This window comes from Loxodonta africana, chromosome 6 (assembly GCF_030014295.1).
Source record: "Loxodonta africana isolate mLoxAfr1 chromosome 6, mLoxAfr1.hap2, whole genome shotgun sequence".
Lineage (NCBI taxonomy): Eukaryota > Metazoa > Chordata > Mammalia > Proboscidea > Elephantidae > Loxodonta > Loxodonta africana.
This window is the reverse complement of record NC_087347.1, coordinates 10594030-10612819: the sequence shown is the minus strand read 5'-3', so window position 1 is coordinate 10612819 and position 18790 is coordinate 10594030. Positions and strand designations below refer to the sequence as shown.

General features: G+C 42.3%; 1 protein-coding gene across 4 annotated transcripts in view; it reads left to right on the top strand.

Annotated features, from left to right (window-relative positions):
- The window catches only part of DIS3L2 (DIS3 like 3'-5' exoribonuclease 2), a 386862-nt gene that overhangs the window by 69337 nt on the left and 298735 nt on the right, over positions 1 to 18790 (top strand). For all 4 annotated transcript variants that reach the window (XR_010322206.1, XM_064286551.1, XM_064286549.1 and 1 more), the window contains exon 5: positions 6837 to 6938. Coding sequence is in view for 3 of the 4 variants with exons in the window: in XM_064286551.1 (XP_064142621.1) it covers positions 6837 to 6938 (102 nt within the window). In the remaining variant the exon portion in view is untranslated. The remainder of the gene's footprint in view (positions 1 to 6836; positions 6939 to 18790) is intronic.

The following is an 18790-nucleotide window of genomic DNA, read 5'->3' as shown; positions in this document are numbered from 1 at the left end:
GTTTAGTGTGAGTTTAAAGTTTGGTTTTTTACTACTGAGCTTTAGAATAGGTCTTACAGTTTTTTGTAATAGTAATACCTTTACTTCATAGGTGCTATTATTATTACAAAAACTGTAAGACTTGTTCTCAAGCTCAGTTTAGTCCTTTGCTCCCTAGCCTTCCAGAAGCCAAGGAATTCAAGTTCCAGTCTTACCCGGTGGATTAGGTAAAAGTATCAGTGACACGTCACATTATTTCCTCCGAGTCATATTCTGTTTCTGTGACGGACATGACATATTTGCCATCCCTGGTTGTTTTGGGGGTTGTAGGACTTGAGGTTCAGCTTTGAGGTAGGAACTTTGCTGCCGAAGCAGCTCAGTCATACAGTGGAAGTGCATTTTACATGGGCGTTGGATTCCAGAGCGTGCACACAGGTAAAAATGACATACAGTAATCATAAAATTGACCCCTGCAGATCTTAGGGAGACGCCGTGTTGGAGACTGATAGGCCGGCTCTCAGTAAGTCCAGCATAACCACCCTTTCCTTCACATTAGAAAGAACCACTTGCTTTCTGCAGTGACAAGCCAGGTGATGGAGGAGCTGGTCTATAGTAGGTACCCAGATGCGTGAAAGTCAGGTACTTCTGAGCATCACTGTCACTCAGTGCAGCCAAAGCTCATCCTTGAGAAGCACCTGGGAACCAGGTGGCCTTTGGACCTCCCATCTCCTCTGCACTCTGAGGCTTGCTTGCACTGAATGGAATGATAAGGGGAAAGACAGCATTCTGGAGATTTTACTGCTTGCTATCTCTCCTTCCTGGGGACACAGTATTCGATTTTCCTAAGGCAAATCCCTGTTAGCAGGCCAGCTCCTAACATGTGTGGGGTCTGGGATGAAAGTGCAAATGGAGACTTACATGCTTTATACCAAAACATTTAAGAGTTGTAAATCAAACTAACAAACCGTTAAATAAAACTGTATTTCTGGCACGTCCTATTTAAAAATTTTTTAGACAGTTGTGATTTTAGTATTGGCTTATTTCTATACTTCTTTTTCATTTTTCTGCTAGGCTCTGATGGAGTAGTAATATCGTCTCGGAGGGAGAAAAAATATTAAACAATTCACATTTAGGAAATTAAGAACAGACTGTAAAAGCTACTGTCTATTAAGGCCTAACTGCAAGTGAACCTAGATACTCCAGTTTTGGTTACCAGAATAATCCTGCATTCTGGTTTGGGGAGGTTTTTTGAGGCAGGCTTCAATTTTCAGAAGCATTATAGAAAGCAGTTGAAGAGGGAAATAGTACCCATACCGTACCCGTTGCCGTCGAGTCGATTCCGACTCATAGCAACCCTATAGGACAGAGTAGAACTGCTCCATAGGGTTTCCAAGGAGTACCTGGTGGATTTGAACTGCTGACCTCTTGGTTAGCAGCCGGTAGCACTTAACCACTATGCCACCAGGGTTTCCGAGGGAGATAGTAGAGGCAGTGAATTATATGCAAATAAATCCCATAACCCACAGTGTTCTGGGTTTTGGGGTATACTTAGCTTATTTCCATGTCAAGTATGAACTTGTATGAACTGGACAAATGCCCACAGCTAGGCTAAGAGGTAGAGTGCGAGAACCAGGGCCAGAATGTTAACCTGTACACTGCTTGTTGTTGTGTGCCATCAGGTCAATTTGGATGCGTAGCGACCCTATAGGACAGAGCAGAACTGCTCTCTAGGATGTTCTAGGGTGTCATCTCTACACAAGCAGAGCACCAGGTGTAAAATAGTGGGAGTAATAGTAATAGCAGTATCAGGAGTAACGTCAGCGTCTGAACCTGTCCAACTTCAGGAGGGATAATGACCAGGTCAGGCATACGTCCACTCTCCAGGCTTTTTACCAATTCTGACACCATCTGTCACTCTCTACTTCTCTCTGAGTTCGACAATCCATTGCAGTGGCCACACAGAACTCACAGACCATATTTACAGTTAAGTGGTTCATTAAGGAATAGGGTACAACTCAGGATTAGGGTCAACAGGCTACAACTCAGAATCAGGATCAGGAAGCATGTAGGTAGAGTCTCTCTTCTTCAGGGCAGGACAGCTCTCTCAGCTCCTCTCAGTCCCTTGAGGACACAGGCTCCTCCTCCTCTTGACTCTGCCATCTGTTGCCACCAGCTCTGCTGCTGCACCCCTTCTGGGCCTGTTGCTGTCTTCAGTGTTACAGCCCTTGATCAGTGATAGAGCTCTTTTAGGAGATTTCTTGCTTCTTCTCTCTCTCTCTCTCTCTCTCTGCTTCTTTCTCCTTTCTTCCTGCTTCTTTCTGTCTGTCTCACCTGTGTTGGACTGGCTACACACATACGCACGCACACATGCACACGCACGCACACCTCCTTGTCAATTTCAAGGCATGGCCCCTCTCAGCGTGGGCCACAAACTGACCAATCCTCTCTCAGTAGGCCATAGACACTTCACTTGAATAGTGGGTGTGACCGGGCTACAACTCACCTCATGTGCATAGTCTATTGACCAGTCCCTGCCAGGCGCATACCATTACATTAACAGGGCAGGCTGCGGCCCAGGGCCAAACAAAAGTATCAAAATCAAGTTTTTCACAGCTTACCCAGGAAATGTCAATCAACCTGGACAAAAGTAACAAACCTTCCTGGATAGAAACCTAGGACAAAAGTAACACCTCAGGGTTTAGAGGAAAAGTCTCTCAAGCTGTTTTTCCAAAGAACCAAGGCAAAAGGCCACATAAAGGAGCTCATTTCACTACAGCAGGTCTTTCTCCCACAGTGCCGCTGGTGGCTTCCAATTGCTATCCTTTCAGTTAGCAGCTAAGCGCTTAACCATTGTGATACCAGGGCTCCTTATATGCTGCTGAGGTAAGGAGAATAAAGACAGGAATGGAGTTTAAAGAAGATAGCCTCTACTCTGACAACAGGAAACAGAAAAGTTTCTACGTAGAAAAGAGAGTTGTCAAGATACATTTTTATCCTATTTAGAGATAGGATAAAGAGGAGAAATTGGACCAGATGTAAAATGAAGGGGTGGATTAAATATTGTCTAATTTTTTAATGGTGGCTCAGTGGTTAGGAGCTTGGCTGTTAACCAAAGGTTGGCAGTTTGAATCCACCAGCTGCTCCTTGGAAACCTTATAGGGAAGCTCTACTCTGTCCTGTAGGGTCATGAAGAGTAACAGTTTACTCAATGGCAATGGTTTTTTTTTTTTTTTTTTTTAATATACCCCACAACTCTAAAGTTATAAAGTTTTTGGAGAGATCAAATTGGAGATTTGATTGCATTACTTAGATTTGCTCTTACTGACTCTAAAAATTATTGTGAATTTATATAATACCATTTGCTCTATTAGAATATCTACATAAATCAACAGGCTAAGAAAGTGAATTGATCGTCGATTATAAACTGATACCTTGTTTTGGAGGGAAACTTGACTTTGGTTCATTATAATTCTACTCATAGAAAGCAGATTTTAACTTACTACAACAAACCCAAAATACATGGGGTAAGTCACTTGTCTATGTACCTGCCAGTCTCTTAGTTCTCAGTGAAAGTAAAGTACAGAGTTAGAATAAAAGTGTATGACTTTCAAGCAAACCAAGATAAACTGATATTATTGAGATACCTTTGTATCCTGTTTAGGGGTAGGATTAAGAGGAGAAATTGGGCCAGCTGTAAAAACCCTGCTTTTAGAAAAAGCCGTTTCCATTCTAAATGGTGTTGGTTTAAGGTCTCTGGGTGGCACAAGTGGTTTGCAGTTGACTCCTAATTGAAAGATTGGTGGTTCGAATCTACCCAGCGGCACTACAGAAGAAAGGCCGGGCAGTCCACTTCTCTAAACTCGGACATTGACGACTCCGTGGAGTGCAGTGCTACTCTCACACACATGAGGTCACCGTGAGTTGGAAGCGACTCGATGGCGGTGGATTTGTTTTGTTATTTAAGAAGCTCTGTAACTTTTTCGTGCATCTTGTCATGGGAGGCTCCCTTTGCACAGCTGTGGAATTTATTTCTGGTCCAAGGGGAGTTATTCCGTCTTGGAGATGCTCTGACTGTCATGGCAGCCTTGGTTTATGCCCCCACCCCAAGTGTTCAGTTAGGTTATCCCGAGCTCCCTTTGCATTTCTTCTGAGGTTGATCATCGTCTATTATCATTTTCCCCTTCTTTCTGATGGGTAGAGCAAGTTCTCTGACATCCAAATAAAGAGCTGAACTCTTTGACCTTAAAAAAATAGTTAAGAGCAATGACTCAAACTTTCAATTTTGAGCAGTCCCCAAGGTAGTGTCTCAAAAACGAGAGATTCTGCAATAGATCCAGGCTCCTGAATGAATCGGACACAGTATCTGTAGATGTAGTTTTGTGTGTTCTCTGTGTTCAACCCAGCCCTGCTTTCTCTGGGTAGGAAGATGACAGTACCGGCATCTGGAATCTGAAATCTCTGAGCTGCCTAAGGGTGCCTGCAGCTGCTTGTGTTTGACACTTGATAATGGGCTACGATGACCTCCGGACATCTCTCTTTCATTCCAGGGAAGGCAGAGAGAGAGAGCGCAACTTTGTAAATTGCCGGAGGCAGCGACTGAGGATGCTGTGTGGCAGGCTTCAGTTACTCACTGTGTCCTTACTGGTTGCCTCCTCCTTATTTCTCTGCGAAGAGGTCCGCTGCAGTCATTCTGTCTTTGTGGCTAATACGGTAGCTGCTCGACCGGGACAGGGTGGAGTCGGGCTTGGCAGAGTGTGCCCGCCAAAGCTGCCAGCTCTGGGCTAGATTGGAAACCGAACAGAAAGACTGTTCTAAAAGATCACTAATGGTTTGTAATTGGAAACTATAAAAAGTGCTGAGCGACTCAAATTCCAAGTTTCTTTTTTTTTTTTTGGTTGGTGAGTTTGGACTGCTAATTTTAACTGTAAAATTTTGCAGTGATCACCTGCAGTCTGTTGAGTGGTAACTCTTATCTGTATTGAGTGTCTTTATTAGAAAATTTTGAGTGGTGGTCTTCCAAACTTTTGCTATCACCTCTTTTACTTCTCTCCTGTCCCCTGAAAAGGAGCACCAGGTTTAAACTTTCGGAAGGATAAAAACATAAGAACACAGTTTTATATGTTTGTTGATGAAACCTTTTTTAAATGTTTAATTTTTTCATGGAACCTGACTGCCGAAGGTGTGCTTTTCCTTAAGTATGCTTTTTATGTAAGTGATTTTGCAAAGTGATTTAGCTTAGTAGGAAAATCCTGGCACCTAAGTAAGTTTAGAAATTGATACTGAAGGATAAATTGATACTTAAAGGCTAATAAGTGGTTTTCCTTTTTGTTTAGACTTTGCAGTCCCCACCTTCTCTCTTAAGCTTAAGTTAGTTTTTAAACAAACCCACTGCCTTTGAGTCGATTCCAACTCATAGAGACCCTATAGGACAGAGTAGAACTGCCCCATGGGGTTTCCAAGGAGTCGCTGGTGGATTCGAACTGCCCACCTTTTAGTTAGCAGCCAAATGCTTAGCCACTGTGCCACCAGAGGTCCAAGTTAGTCTTAAAAAAAAGGACTCTAGAATTTACTTCTTCATCTGTGACCTCTCTGGTCTCTCTTTTCTGGTTCACATTCTTATGTGTTTTTTCAAACGCCGATCTCTCCGCATGGAATACCTGCTCCTCCAAATCCAGACCTCCTCTGCCCCTGAGTGCTGCTGGTGCTGGAGGCGTTTCCTCATCACAGAACAGAGATCACCTCAGCAGATGCTTGGTCTTTCTGCTAAATCGTCATTAAAAGGAGACGGTTAAGAACAACTAGTCTGAAACTCACATCACAAATTTTGGTGCGTGTTTTTCAGTATTTAGTTGATTTATGGAGCCCTGGTGGCGCAGTGGTTAAGAGCTTGGCTGCTCACCAAAAGGTCAGCAGTTCGAATCCACCAGCTGTTCCTTGGAAACCCTCTGGGGCAGTTCTACTCTGTCCTATAGGATCATAATGGATTTTTTTTGTAGTTGATTCATATTTTACAACGCTATATAGCAGGTTGACTCGTTTACTTAATTACCCAGGAGGACATGTCACAATTGGTTGATTCTGTGGGGGTACTGGAGAGCTACACTGTTTAAAGCAGGTTGTTTCTGCGTGTGTGATGGAGAATAGAGTCGTCTATGGGCCTTGCTGTTCACCACGCCCCTAGCCAGTGAGAGGGGTGGAGCAGGGTAACGCTTTATGGATCTTACGTTAGGCCCCTTTCCTTTCCTTCCTTGTCTTCTACTTAGAGGTCTCCAGAAAAACAACCAAATTTTGTTCTGTTGCTATTTCCTGGGGGGCGTATGATTTTGCTGGTGTCCTTCCAGAGAACCCAAAGCCTAGGGCCAGTGGCTCTTCCTGCCCTCAGCTGGTTTCTTGGGGGATTATATGTTATTGTTTTGTTCCTCTTCAGTTTTCTGGTAAACCTTCATTCTTTTACCCTCTTTTGATACTTAAAAAAAAAAAAACATTATTTAGAGAGAAAAGGTATCATCATGTTTTATGTAAAAAAAAAAAGATTACCTAAGGATAAATATAATTTTCTTTCATTTCAGTTATGAAAGCATACAATTTCAGTTTTTTGCCTTTGTTTTGTTTGGCCTGCCTAAAGTAGATCTGCTTATTTGGTGATTTTCTAGTAGTTTGCTACTGGCTTTAATGCGTTCATCGCTGTTCACCATTTATATTTGTTCCAAGAGATCGCGTTCCCTTTAGGTATGTTTGGGGCTATATACTTATGTTACTGTTATGACACTGGACAGATTGTAGAATTTTTAAAACCAAGGAAGTAATTTTGGTTCCAAGCCTTGGTAAACTGACGATTATTTCTCTCTCCTACTTAGGATGGTGATCGAGATATTTTTATCGATGGCGTTGTTGCTCGTAATCGAGCCCTGAATGGGGATCTGGTGGTGGTCAGACTGCTTCCTGAGGAGCAGTGGAAGGTGAGTTAAACTGTCCTTTCCGAATTACAGGCTTCTCAGGGCCTCTTACCTTGCGGGGGTGCATCAGTGAGGCATCACACACTGAACCAGTCTTGGACTCGCAAGGCCCTGTGGGACAGTTGTGTGTGGTCTCAGATGCAGCCATTGAATGCTCGGGACTTGGAGGCGTCTGCTGGGCAGACTTTTGGGTTGTTCTCCCTGCTGTATCCCCTGTCATCTGCCTTGCTTGTCACATGCCTTGCGACTGTTTTCTGGTATTCTTTAGGATAGAAGGAAAGCCTTCAGGGCACATGCAAACTTGGTATGTTTTATTTTCCCACATCTTAAGCCACCAGCAGAACTGGAAGGACAAAGCCATGGAACGGTGACAATCTCCACACATTTCTGCCACCTTGACTTGAAAACGCAGTCTAGTTCTGTAGGGTGCATTTGGTGATCCAGCTTCCCTTGGCAGACAAAAATAGTCTCCGTGTGCGTTTAATAAAATACGGGTGTGGGGGCAGGAGAAAATGTTTTTAATATAAGGAAGTTCTGGGTTTCAGACTCCATTTATGTGTCTCAATTGCAAAAGAAGATGTGGTTTCAGTTCTGACTATTATTTTAATTTAAACAACAATCAGGGTTAGGTGTTGGAATGATTCATGTTAATGACTGAATTGTCCTGTAGAGCTGGAAGTCTGATGTGCTGAATTCCTGGGTTTCTGGAGCTAGTTAAGCAGATAAGAGTTTGCAGAAATAGGTAACATTCCCACAGTCGATACACTTAGGCCTCAAAGACACACTTTGTATTTATTTTTCTATTTTACAGTTAATATCTAAAAGCAGAAGAGGTGAAGGGCGGGATAAGCCTTGTCTTTGGTTTTAAGTGGTGTCCTCCTGGAGCTCCCTTGCTGTTAATTCTGAAAAGACTTTGAGGTTGCTTGGTGGGTGCTTGTAGGATCAGCTGTGGTCCCTAAGCAGTGTTGTGAAGGCCAGTTACAAGGTGTTCCAGGTTACCACTGTCTTACAGGTTAACTCAGCCAGCCTGAGTCAGGACAGAGCACGGGAGCCCAGGATGCAAAGGACTAGTAGCTTCACATGAGCTTCTATCCTGACTCAGATGGTGAAGGCTCATACGTAATGTCCCCTATCCTGTGGATTTAGGGTCAGTGATTGCTGGGCTGGTGAGATCATAGCCCAGGGGCAGAATTCCCCAGTAACCCATGGCTCACCATCTCCTGAAGCTCTCTGGGTCTTTGCCTCCTGTAATTCCTCAGTAGTCAGTGCTCCTAGTTATAACATAGGGCTTCAGGATGTTGGAAGGTGGAGGCAGGACTGGTAATTGGCGTAGAGCATCCTGGGTTAGACAGGAACGGTATAGTCCCCTTAGCTTCGTGAATGTATCCTTGTAGCCATTTATTGCAGCTTAGAAGGGAAGCCACGTGCCAGTAGCAGACATTTTGGGTTATCAGTTGCAAATGACTGTAAGCCTCAGCTGTTAGAGCCAGATCCTTGGGACTACATGGCCTTTATCAATATTTATTTAACAAGTATTTATTGAACATCTACTATGTGTCGCGCACTGTTTTGGGTACATATATGGCAGTAAATGGAAACCTTGGTGGCGTAGTGGTTAAGTGCTATGGCTGCTAACCAAAGGTTGGCTAGTTCAGATCTATCAGGCACTCTTTGGAAACTCTATGAGGCAGTTTTACTCTGTCCTATAGGGTCGCTATGAGTCGAAATCGACTTGACGGCAACAGGTTTGGTTCTTTGGTTTTTTTATGGCAGTAAGCAAAACAGACAGCAGTCTCAGACCTGGTAAGAACATCTGCTCTAATGGTGGAGGGTGATAGAAAATAGACAAATAGGAAAATCTATAGGAAGCTGGAGAATGGTTAAGTGCTATGGAGAAAAATAAAGGGAATGAATCTAGGAATGGCAGAGGTGAGGTGGGGTGCTGTGGAGCTGAAAATTCGAATAGCCAGTCAGGAAACATTTCACTGAGAAAGTTTAATTGGAGCAAATGCCTGTATTCGTTTTCTATTGCTGTGTAACAAATTGCCACAAACTTAATTGTAGTGTATTAGTTTTGTCTCTTGAGCATATTTCCAGTATTTTCCTGACTACAACTTCCTTTCTGCCTTCCTTAAGCCTTGGCTTTTTGTGTATTTGATATCTTCCTCATACTTTGGAATCCATTGACTCTGTGCTTTCAGAATGTAGCTTCTTTTATCTGCATACTTAAAGTAATTAATACAGCCCTTCACTGATGTGTTTTATAGGTATTTGATAGTTAATCTGATAATTCCTTCATATTGAAGACTTATTGAAAAAACACACATTTTTTTCTCAGTTGTTATCATTCAGTACTTAGGTTTCCTTCTCTTTTTCAATCAACGCATATTTGAGAGCCTGCTCCCAAGGACCTTACCTTTTGGGAAGGAAGACCAACAGTAAAGGAGCAAACAAGTAAATCGATAACATCATGCCATGTTAATGTTATGAAGAAACTAAAAAGCAGAGTAAAAGAGTAGAGATTGAAAAGGATTAAGTGCTGTTCTAAGTCAAATGGGGAAGGAAGGTCTCTTTGAGAGTATGGCACTTGAGCAGAGGACCTAATGATGAGAACTCAGCTCTAAGAAGATGTGGTAGAAGATGAGGTTGGAGAGGAAGGCAGGACCAGAGCATGTGGGATCCTGTAGGTGATGGTCATGAGTTTGATTTTATTCCAAGTATGTTGGGAAGCCATTGGAGGGTTTTAAGCCAGTGAGTGTTATGACCTAATTTAGGCTTTAAAAAATCACTCTGGCTGCTGTTTGGAGAATGGACTATAGTGGGGGCAACTGTGTAGTTGGGCTGACCAGTTAGGAAACTTGGACTGGGCTATGGCTGCAACAGTGGAGAGAAGTCGAGATATATTTTGAAAGTAGAGCTGATAAGACTTGAAGAAGTATTTGAGGAGTAGGGTAAGCGAACAAGGGAAATCAAGAACAACTGTTAAGGTTTTGGTTTAAGCAAAATGGACGAGTATGATGTCATTAATTGAAATGGGGAGTAATGGGAAGAGCATGTTTTCGTTGCAAAATTATTAATTCTCCATGGCCATGTCAAGTTTTAGTTTCTAGACATTTTAGTGGAATTGTCAAAAATACATGGAGACCTAGATGGTTTCACTTATTGGTGAATTCTACCAAACACTTAAGGAAGAAATGATACTGATTTTATGCACACACTTCCAGGAGATGGAAGACGAGGAAACCTTTCCCAACCCATTCTATGAGGTCACCATCGCCTTAATGCCAAAACAAACAAAGTGAAACAAAAGGCATTAAGAAAGCTGCTTCTCATTAACATAGATGAAAAAATCCTCAACAGAATATTAGCAAATAGAATCAGCAACATATAAAAAGAATAACACAGCATGAGCAAGTGGGACTTATCCCAGGCTGCAGAATTGGCTTAATATTTGAAAATCAACCAAAGTAACTTATCGTATTAACAGACTAAAAATTAAAACCATATGATTATTTTAATAGATGCAGAAAAACAGTTGACTGAATCCCACAACCATTCATTATGAAAATTCTCAGCAACCTAGGACTAGAAGGGGACTCCTTCAGCTTGATAGAGAATATCTGGGAGATACTTGTAGCTACCATCCTTTTTAATGGTGAAAGACAGAATGCTTCCCTTCCAAAGTTGGGACTGAGGTAAGGATGTCTACTTTCATCACTTTTATTCAACATTATACTGGAGATGCTAGCAGTAAAATAAGGCAAGGGGAAAAAGCATCCAGATTGTAAAGGAGAAAGTGAATTTGCTTTTGTTCTCACATTATATCATCTTCTATACAGAAATCCTAAGGAATCTACAAAACTACCAGAACTAGTGAGTTTAGCAAGGTTGTAGGACAGAAGGCTGATGTTTAAAAATCTATTACACTTCTAAATACTAGCAATGACAAATTGGGAATTAAAACATTTAAAAAATTTTTTCTTTATTGTGCTTTAGGTGAAAGTTTACAAATCGAGTCAGTCTCTCGTACAAAAAGTTATACACACCTTGCTGTGTACTCCTAGCTGCTTTCCTCTTAATGAGACAGCACATTCCTCCTCTCCGCCGTGTACTCCCCGTGTCCATTCAACTAGCCCCTGTTCCTCTCTTCCTTCTCATCTCATCTCCAGACAGGAGCTGCCCACATATTCTCAAGTGTCTACTTGAGCCACGAAGCTCCCTCCTCACCAGCATCATTGTCTATCTTATAGTTCAGGCCAATCCATGTCTAGAATTGGCTTCAGGAATGGTTCCAATTTTGGGCTATCAAAGGGTCCGGGGACAATGACCATCAGCGTCCCTCTGGTCTCAGTCTGACCATTAAGCCTGGTCTTTTTATGAGAGTTTGAGATCTGCATCCCACTGTTCTCCTGCTCCATCAGGGATTCTCCATTGTGTTCCCTGTCAGGGCAGTGATCGGTGGTAGCTGGGTACCATCTAGTTTTTCTGGTTTCAGGCTGATGTAGTCTCTGGTTTATGTGGCCTTTTCTGTCTCTTGGGCTCATTTTTACCATATATCTTTGGTGTCCTTCTCTTTTGCTCAAGGTAGGTTGAGATCAACTTATGCATCTTAGATGGCCACTTGCTAGTGTTTAAGACCCCAGATGCCTCTCACCAAAGTGGGATGCAGAATATTTTCTTAATACATTTTGTTATGCCGGTTGACCTAGATGTCCCCTGCACCCATGGTCCCCAGACCCCCGTCCCTCTACTATGGCCTTCGAAGCATTTGGTCGTATTCAGGAAAAAACATATTTGGAAATATTTATAATAGCATCAAAAATATGAAATACCTAGAGGTAAATTTGGAAAAATATGTGCAAGATGTGTACACTAAAACTATAAAATATTACTGATAGAAATTAAATAAGGCCTCAATAAATATTGAGGAATATTATGTTTATGAGTCAAAGGACTCAAGTATTGTTAAGATGTCAGTTTTTTTCAGATTACACACAGATTCAGCACAATCCCAAACAAAATCCCAGCATTTTTTTTTTTTTTGGTAGAAGTTAACAACCCCATTCTAAAATTTATACAGAAATACAAAGGACTTAGAATAGCCGATACAAAAAACAACAAAGTTGGAGGACTTTATGGTGTTGGCATCAAGACAGACGCGCAGATCACTGGAACAGAATAACCCATTGCCATTGAGATGATTCTGACTCAGCGACCTCAAAGAACAGAGTAGAACTGCTCCATAGGGTTTCCCTTGTGGCATAGTGGTTAAGTGCTTCGGCTGCTAACAAAAAGGTCGGCAGTACGAATCCACCAGGTGCTCCTTAGAAACTCTATGAGACAGTTCTGCTCTGTCCTATAGGGTCACTATGAGTTGGAATCAACTCAACAGCAACAGGTTTCCAAGAAGTGCCTGGTGGATTTGAACTGCCGACCTTTTGATTAGCAGCAGTAGGTCTTAACCACTACACCACCAAGGTTTCCCTGGAACAGAATAGGAACCCAGAAATAGACCCACATGTATGATTAATCGATTTTCTACGAAGGTGCTGAGGTAATTCAGTGGGGGAAAGAAAATTTTTTCAACAAATAAGCCGAAACAATTGAGTAGCCGAATGAAAAATAACAAACCTAGATCCTTACCTCATACCATATACAGAAATCAACTTGCAGTGGATCATAGATCTAAACGTTTGTATAAAAAGTATCAACTTTTTAGAGAAAATTTTATGGCCTTTAGATTTGGCAAAGGTTTCTTAAATATAACGTAATCATGAAAAGTAAAAGAAAATACCAGTAAATTAGAATTTTGTCAAAATCATAAAGTTTTGCTTTTTAGAAGGCGCTGTTACAAAAATGAAAAGACAAGCCACTGACTGGGAGAAAATATTTGAAAAACACCTATCTGACCAAGGACTCTTACCTAGAATATATGAGGAATTCCTAACTCATTAATAAGAATATAAACAACCCAATTAAATGCATTAAAATCTGGATACTTCACTAATGAGAATATATGGATGGCAAATAAATACATGAAAAGGTACTCAACATAATTAGTCATTAAGGAAATGCAAAATTAAAAGCACAGGATACCACCACAAACCTACTAGAATGGCTAAGTTTAAAAAGACTGACCATAACCAGTGTTGGCAAGATAGGGAGCAACTAGAGCTCTCGTACTCTGTTGGTGGGAATATTAAATGGTACAGTCACTTGGGAAAACAGTTTGGTAGCTTCTTAAAAAGTTACACACGCACTTATCATATGACAGACATCCCATTCCTACGTGTTTACTGGAGAGAAGTGAAAGCATTTGTCACACACAGACTTTTACATGAATGGTCATAGCAGCTTTATTTGTAACAGCCTGGAATGGAAATTACCCCCCAAATACCCACCACCAAGTGAATGGATAAACCGATCGTGGTACATGCATACCATGGACCTTTTAACTCAGCATTAAAAATGAGTGAACAATCGATACATGCAACAACATGGATGAATTTCAAAATAATTATGATGGGTGAAAGAAGCCAGACAAAATCAGGTGGGCAGAGGGAGATAGAGGGCTAGGGAGACCAGCTGGTATTCACGAGTCTGGAGAGAGGCTGGTATTCATTTGGGAGGTTTGCAGAGCAAAGCTGAGAACTGCTAAGTTTCCTGTCTTTGAGAAAGATGGGTATATCTGAGGATACTTTTTCAGAGCTACGGCCAGTTCTGTCAACTAGTACTTGTCGGTCTTAATCTGAAAATGATTCACTTGGGGATTTTGTTAAGATGCAAATTCTAACTCAGTAGGCCTGAGGTGGAACCTGATACTCTCCCTTTCTAATAGCTCAACCACACTTTGAATGAGGAGACTGTAGACTGACTCCCACTGGGGAGTCGGGAGGGAGAGGGAAAAAAGCTGGCCAGGCCCTGTCTCTAGGACCCTGTATTGGGGATCTGGTTGGCAGGCAGACAGTTGAGCTGCAATGTGGGCCTTCACTGTGATGTTGGGCCATGAAGTCCCCCTAAAAGACTGGATTCTGGGCCCTCTCTTTATTGATGACATCATCTTGAGAAAGGATTGGCATGTATACAGAGAAGGGCCCAGACTGGTAAGGAAGACCTTATCCTCTGAGAAGCTGGGGGTGGGGGGGGGGAGTGTGGGGGAGGTGTCAGAAGGGCAGCCTTGGTGCATGGGGTTGGGGGGCAGGGGGCTCTTCAGCAGTCAGATCTGGAATGTAGAGGATGGCCTGGGTCTCCTTGTTCCTCCTGTGTCTGGAGCCCCTGCAGCTTGCACAGTGGCTGCCTGGCAGTTACTGTTTATATGAAAGTTGGCCCCATTAGGTAGGTTTCTCAGGCCTCATTAGTTAGAGTATTTCGCAGCTTCCCATTCGGGAGAGGGGAGCTCTGCTGGCTGTAACCCACCTGTGACAGTTGTTGGTGACAGGGTCAGACTAGGGAGAAGAGAGTATTCAGACTGTCATCAAAAATCCCTGACATGTAGAATATAAACATCTCGAAGCATACTGGCCAATTGTCCTACAGGTTTGTTAGCACAAAAGCATATTGTTATCCCCGGAATCTGTAGTCAGTGGTGTGAGCAAATGGGAATTAATTGGATTATTCATCTTTGCTCCTTTATGCTTGTTGTGCTCACTCCTCTTGGGTATGTAAACTACAAGGCCTTTGGGGTTTTAGGAAAAAACAACTGTTCTTTTAGTTATATTAGTAAACAGTCAATTTATTTCACAGCATGTTTTTTGGCAAAACAGATAGCTGTAAAAGCATCAAGCTGTGAGGCAATAATAAAAAATAATTTGCTCTTATATAACAATTTTAATTCCAGGATTCTTCCAAGTTTCTAGTGTACGTATATTTTATAGCAGACATCTACTGAAGTACGGCTGAGGGTCAAATGACAGTTTCTTCACTTTGCTGATCGGGAAATTAAGGCCTGAGAGAGTAGGGGGCTTATTTGGTGACTCAGAGTTTTTGGCAGAGCCGGGGGTAGAGTCCAGATCTCTTTGACTTTTAGCTTAATGCTCTTTTCATGTGTTTTTTTTCGAATAAGTGTGTATACGTATTTTTCTAGGCTGAGGGTCTGTGGTTTTCCTCAGATTGTCAAAGGGGGCCATGTGCCCCAAATGGTTAGGAACCGCTGATCTTGATGCCTCTGCCCGGAGCAGGAGTGCGTTCGATGCCTTCTCCTCCTTTACCCATCTTACCTGTGTGGATCCTGGATATACCAACTAGAGTAGGTCCCAGGCTAGTTGGAAAGGCGATGGAAACAATTAAGGAACGTTTACAGGATGGAAAAAGAAATACACATTACAATGGGAGCACCCAACTCTGAGAGACTCAGGGGAAGGTCACATTTGAAGTAATGTTTAAAGAATGGGAACAGAGGAGGAGAGAGGTTTTGTTGTGTTTCAGGACAGGAATGATTGGGGCTGAGGATGATGTGGGAGAGAGGATTGTGAATATTTCAATATTCAGGGAGGAACACAGGGAGCAAGGATTTTTCTTCCTGCCACGCCATTGGCTGAGTGTTGCAGCCCCTCTCTTAGCTCTCCTGTTGCTGTTAGCTGCTGTCAAGTCAGCCCCTGACTCATGGCAACCCCATGCACAAGGGGATCGGACTGTTCTGATCTGTAGGGTTTTCTGCCCAAAACTCTGAGTCATCAAACAAGCCCCCCCCCACTCTCTCAGGACCTTAATTTCCCATTTGGCAAAGTGAAGAAACTATTATTTGTCCCTCAAACATACTTCATTAGATGTCTGCTATAAAATATAAATTTCTGGAAGTAGATTGCCAGGCCCTTCTTCCTACAGTGTTTTAGTCTGTAAGCTTGGATGAAGCTTGTTCAGCTAGATACTGGCACAAGATGGAAGATTGTGAACTATTCTTAAGCCGTTGACGTACTTTTGAAGAGGCTTGCAAATAGTATTCTGCTTTCTGCTCTATAAATTATTTGCCATTTATTTGATGTTTGTCCGGCCTCTTCTGCTTTTACCTTTTTTTCTTCTCTCTTTTTCTGCATCAAGTTCATCCCCCATAACCATTACCCAACCTTGTTTTTCATCTTTTTGCTAACTATAGTTATTAGCAACCTGCGATATGCAGATGACACAGCCTTGCTTGCTGAAATGAAGAGGACTTGAAGTACCTACTGATGAAGATTAAAGACCACAGCCTTCAGTGTGGATTACACTTCAACATAAAGTAAACAGAAATCCTCACAACTAGACCAACAAGCAACATCATGGTAAATGAAGAAAAGATTGAAGTTGTCAAGGATTTCATTTTACTTGGATCCACAATCAACGCCCATGGAAGCAGCAGTCAAGAAATCAAAAGTCACATTGCATTGGGCAAATCTGCTGCAAAGGACCTCTTTAAAGTGTTAAGGAGCAGAGATGTCACTTTAAGGACTAAGAAGCCCCTGATCCAGGCCACGGTGTTTTCAGTTGCCTCATATGCATGTGAAAGCTGGACAATGAATGAGGAAGACCAAAGAATTGATGCCTTTGAATTACAGTGTTGGAGAAGAATATTGAATATACCATGGACTGCCAAAAGAATGAACAAATCTGTCTTGAAGAAGTACAGCCAGCATGCTCTTTAGAAGCAAGGATGGCAAGACTTGGTCTTGCATGCTTTGGACATGTTATCAGGAGGAACTGGTCCCTGGAGAAGGACATCATGCTTGGTAAAGTAGAGGGTCAGCGAAAAAGAGGAAGACCCTCAAGGAAATGGACTGATACAGTGGCTGCAACAGTGGGTTGAAGCCGTTGTGAGAATGGTCCAGGACTGAGCAGTGTTTTGTTCTGTTGTACACAGGGTTGCTATGAGTTGAAACTGACTGGATGGCACCTAACAACAACAACAACATAGTGAAGTTTGTCCTATTATTTTCCTTCTTAAAATACTCCAACACAGTCCATTGCAAATAAGCATATATAAACCCTGTGGGTACTGATGATGATAGTTAATTTTTTTAGCGTTGGAATCAACTTGCTGGCAAACTGTAGTTAGTGCTTCATATCATCCTTTGTTGTTGTTATGTACCATGGGGCTGATACTGACTCGTAGTGACCCTATAGGACAGAGTAGAACTGCCCCATAGGGTCTCCTAGGCTGAAATCTTTATGGGAATGAATCACCAGCTCTATTCTCCCGTGGAGTGGCTGGTAGGTTCAAAACACCAAACTTTCAGTTAGCAGCTAGGTTCTTAAACCATTGTGCCTCTAGGGCTCCTTACATCATCCTTTAGTCTGCTGTTATCTCTTATCCACTTTGCGAATGAGGAAACTGGGGCTTAGTTTAAACATCAGGGAACTTACAACTAAAGAGTGATGGAGTTGGGATTCAGATTCGTGTCTCCTGATTTCATGATCTCATTGGTATTTGTTATTTCAGTGATAACAAGGAGCAAATTATTTGTTCTGTAGATGGATATTGTCAGGTATGATAAAAATCAACATAAACTCAGAAAATAATAGTATATACTTTAGCATTAGGTAATAGCCTAAGTTGCCATCATGGATATGAAGATGACCATATCATTTGAAATGACCAAAGGCCTAGTGTGTACTCTAAGAAAATAAACAAATTAGAAAAAACTAATTAGAATTGTAATGGGTGTGTTTTAGGACTACAGGGGTGTGATGGCACCTCTGGGCATTGTGGAGATGGAATAGGGCTGAATCAGAGCCTTACCAGAGACCCGGTCTAGATTATGGGCCAGATACTAAGAGAGTTGACCAGCTGCAAAGGTCCAGTCAGGGGCCACTGCTCGCTGGACAGCACAGAGTCAAAGGGGTTGCAGACCCAGAAGCCATCCTGACTTGTTGGCAACAGATCCCGGATTTATGGGGCACGTGGCCCAGGTGTTCAGAAGGCAGGTAGGCAGTTGTCATCTCAGGGGCGGGTCTTCTTGGGGCTTTGAAACAGGACTGTAATTCCAGCTCTGGTATTGTGGATCTGGGTAGTGGATAAAGACTAAGCCCTCCCAGGTATGGGGCTTTGTTGTTGCTAGTTGCCAAGTCAGTTTTGACTCATAGTGACCCCGTTGTGCAGAGTAGAACTGTTCTACAGGATTTTCAAGGCTATGACCTTTTGAAAGCAAATTGCCGGCCCTGTTTTCTGAGGCATCTCTGGGTGGGTTCGAACTGCCAGGGTTTCAGCTAGTAGTAGCTAGTCACTTAACCGTTTGTGCCACCCAGGGACTCCTAGAGGAGGGGGTAAAGCTGTGTAAATATTGCCTACCTTGCCAATCTGGGGATAGCATGAGCAGCTCAGCCGGTCAATTATAGTGAGCTGCCAGGAGAAAATCAGAGCAAACAAGAGCATGTTGAAATGAGACATAGTCAGGCAAAACAGTATGAAACAGAACCTGCCTTGCTACAGGGTCAGGAATGAATTTCAAGTGAAATTTTTACTCATTAGAACTTAGCTTCTGTGTTCTTTTATCTGATTATTTAAAAACAAAGTAAGACAGACTGGAATCTACTTGATGTATTTATTCCTATTGGGAACCTGCAATGCTAGGGACTCATTCGTTTATCCCGTATTTATTGAGCTCCTGCGTTGTACTGAGACGATATGATGGTGTATAAATCAGTCCGGCACTTTGTTAGCTAAGTCTAAATTTCTCTTGGGACAGAATTGTTTCACTTCACTTTCAGCAGAGCAAAATCTATACATGATTTAAGGAGAGAGGAAAAGCAGGGGCAATTATTCTGTATTTTCTAACAAGGTTCTTGTACAGTACCTAAGAACACTTATTTTTGTGGCAGAGATAGTCATACTTTAGCAGGGGATAATAGAAATACAGATGAGTGTTTTGGAAGAGATTGGCACA